We start from the raw sequence: 2,971 nt of genomic DNA, 5'->3' as shown, positions 1-2,971 counted from the left end.
TTAATACTAAAAATTGTCGTATTATAGATTCTGGTCCTCAAGTTATTGAAGAGACTGCTATTTAAGAATACGAGTTGGAGAATATGTGGTTTTAATAAGACGGTGCCTTATGCAACACAACTCGAGCGAATATGGCTTTTTCTAGTTGTTGTGTCATCAACTGGCCACCAAGATCATGCGCTTCGGTACAGCTGGACTTTTTTTGTGGGGCTACGCGAAACACCGTGTTTATGGATTTATGCAGATAAACTTTCAGTGCTTGTGACGATTCGCGTGGAGGTCATTTGAATGATGAAGTGTTTGACACATAATGTCGACGTTGAAACTATTTAATAAAAAAGAAATATGATATAAACAAATATTTTAAATGCTTTTTATTAACGTTTACTTTTGAAACCTCAAAATGGATAATCCTGTTAAGCCCAAACTGTATATTAATATGTTGGTACATTTTCTACACACAAATATTTATTTTTTTCAAAATAAAGTTTATTTCTGTGAATTCAATTTAACTGTTATAACCCTGAATGCACTCATTCAATTCTTTTTAAAATAACCTCGAACTGTCAGCTCAGCTGTCATTTAATTGCAGTTGCACAAAATATGGCGTCAAAACAAAGATTCTGCTACTTGTCTACGTGATGAGGTGTTACTTTAATCTTTGGACATTATTTTCCATATCAAAATAAAAACCCAAACATAAAATGGATATTCAAAAATATACTCTCCCTGAAATTCGTCAGGATTTAATTGATAATAATTTGCAAGCCAAAGCCATAATACAAGTAAGTTAAAAAGCAAAAACAATAAAATCGAATTAGATTTCTCCGTCTTTCGTCAAAACATGAAAGATTTTAATTATTAATCTATTATCTTGTGCTTTTAACAGGACATATTATCCTATCGTGGATCTATAAATGACTTAGAAACACTAAACGAAGTGGGACGATCGAAGTTGGCTGCATTGAGAAAATGCATTGAAAAACTCGATGACTGGGCTCGAGATGTTGGCGATCCAGAACTCTCCAAGGAAGTCGATACGCACCGTGATCAATTCTCGAAGACGTTGCAGGCCTTCAGAAAGGCCAATGTTGCTACCATGTTGGAAATAGAAAAGGCAAATCGCGAAGAACTCATGGCCATCACCGGAGAAACGGATTTGCGCAAACGTACGGGCACTAGCAGTCGTCACAACCGCTCCAGTTTGATATCGCAAGAGAATAATGTCACCGAAAAGATGTTGTCCATTTCAAGACATTTGTCCGAAACCACTCAGAAGAGTGCCATAACCCTAGACACACTAGTTATGTCCTCGCAGAATGTCGATGCAACCCGTGACGAATTGCAAAGCACTCACGGCACCATCCACCAGTCGGGCAAGTTGCTGCAGAAGTATGGTCGACGGGAGTGCACCGATAAGATCCTTCTCTTCTTCGCATTTGTCTTCTTTCTCGCCTGTGTTTTCTATATCGTTCAAAAGAGGCTTTTCTAGTTAAAATCATCGTTATGAATTGTATAAACGATCTATTCCTATTATATTGAATTTATCTATTAAAATACTTGACTACAAAAGAAAAACTGAAGACAAGAACTAGCTTGACCTTTGATAATGTTCAGGAACTTCAGTTTTTGTGTTTAAAAACAGACAAACAAGCTGCACAGCAATTAGATAAAGCTCTATATACATATTAAATATAAAACAATTCCTGTTAAATAAAAGAAAAAACTTTAGTACCATTACACATAGTTGTTAGGCAATTTAAATTAAATAAATTTAATTAAATTCTTTGAGGAAAGAGTGTGTAAATATACAAACAATATTTATCAACTTTAAAGTAAAATGTTAAATAATATATATATGAAATTATTTCTAGGATTTACATGTTTTTTTTTTGTATTACTTCAAAATTTGTTTATATTTTATTATTTATTGCTTAAAGGAAACTTGCATCTTGCATAAATATTATTTACTAAAAGAAAAAATAAACTTCGTTTCCATCTGAAGTATCAGGATTGTTTTATTTATTGATTAAAAGCCAAATTTGTTTCAGCTGAGGGACAAAGAATTTGGGTTTTAATTTACCGCAATTGGAGCTATAAACGTTTAAAAATAGGAACAGCTTAATATGAGGTTGTGAGTGCAAAGGTGGCGCAACTGCTTAATAAATTACATTAATAAACTATTTTGATATTTTTTTATTTCCATATAATATATTTAACAGAATTGGTTTAAAAGATTTACATGCATGGCTTATAAGAAGTCTGCTGAAAATGCAAACTATATAAATTAAATAAATACGTTTAGGGGAGTACAGTTTATAAATTTCATTTAACAGTTAAAATATAAACCTAATATCAATGAAAAGAACAGTCGAAAACAAACTTTATAATATACTAGCTGACCCGACAAACCTTGTTTTGTCATTTAATAATTTCTAGAGAATATAATGTTGGAAATAAATAACTAAATTATTGTAAGTGTGTAAGGATGTAATATAGAAGTGGGAGAGGAATTGAGCACTGTAAACGGTAACAAAATAGTAAAATAACAAATCAATAAACAATTTTTTTAATTAATTAATTTAATTTAACATATCACTAATTTTTACAATACTACAAAAATATAATATCAATCCCTTAAAGCAACAGAGTGTACAATATTTTGTTTTATCCCATCCTTCGACAATTTTCCCACTCGCGAGCACACCACGTATATAATCTAAGCAGTAGAGTTTTATAAACATGCTACTCCTGAGTTTTTGGAATATCTGTTAGAATTTTTCAATAGAATATTCATTGAAGAGACAGTGCCTGAAAATTTTCGTCTGTCTCGAATTACAGCCATTTTTAAGAAAGGTAACCGTGATTTGCCAGAGAACTATAGAGGAATTGCTGTGCTTAACTCATTACAAAAAGTGTTTACACAAATACTCTATACTAGACTTACGACCTGGTTAGAAGATAATAACAT

General features: G+C 32.0%; 1 protein-coding gene across 1 annotated transcript; it reads left to right on the top strand.

The window, feature by feature from the left end:
- The first annotated feature begins 582 nt into the window (after nucleotides 1-582).
- Nucleotides 583-2,007, top strand: LOC129938695 (vesicle transport protein SEC20). Its single transcript, XM_056046390.1, has 2 exons — nucleotides 583-785; nucleotides 890-2,007. Exons 1-2 carry the CDS (start codon nucleotides 705-707, stop codon nucleotides 1,490-1,492), a joined length of 684 nt encoding a protein of 227 aa, XP_055902365.1. The 5' UTR covers nucleotides 583-704; the 3' UTR covers nucleotides 1,493-2,007.
- Nucleotides 2,008-2,971: the final 964 nt, after the last annotated feature.

The sequence above is a fragment of the Eupeodes corollae genome, chromosome 1, assembly GCF_945859685.1.
Source record: "Eupeodes corollae chromosome 1, idEupCoro1.1, whole genome shotgun sequence".
In the NCBI taxonomy this organism is placed as follows: domain Eukaryota; kingdom Metazoa; phylum Arthropoda; class Insecta; order Diptera; family Syrphidae; genus Eupeodes; species Eupeodes corollae.
This window is presented reverse-complemented; position numbering and strand designations above follow the sequence as displayed.

Excerpts from the sequence above, each read along its gene's own strand:
- LOC129938695 (XM_056046390.1), top strand. The coding sequence starts at position 705 with ATGGATATTCAAAAATATACTCTCCCTGAAATTCGTCAGGATTTAATT. Across the intron at positions 786-889 it reads AAGCCAAAGCCATAATACAA|GACATATTATCCTATCGTGG; the intron begins GTAAGTTAAAAA and ends TGCTTTTAACAG.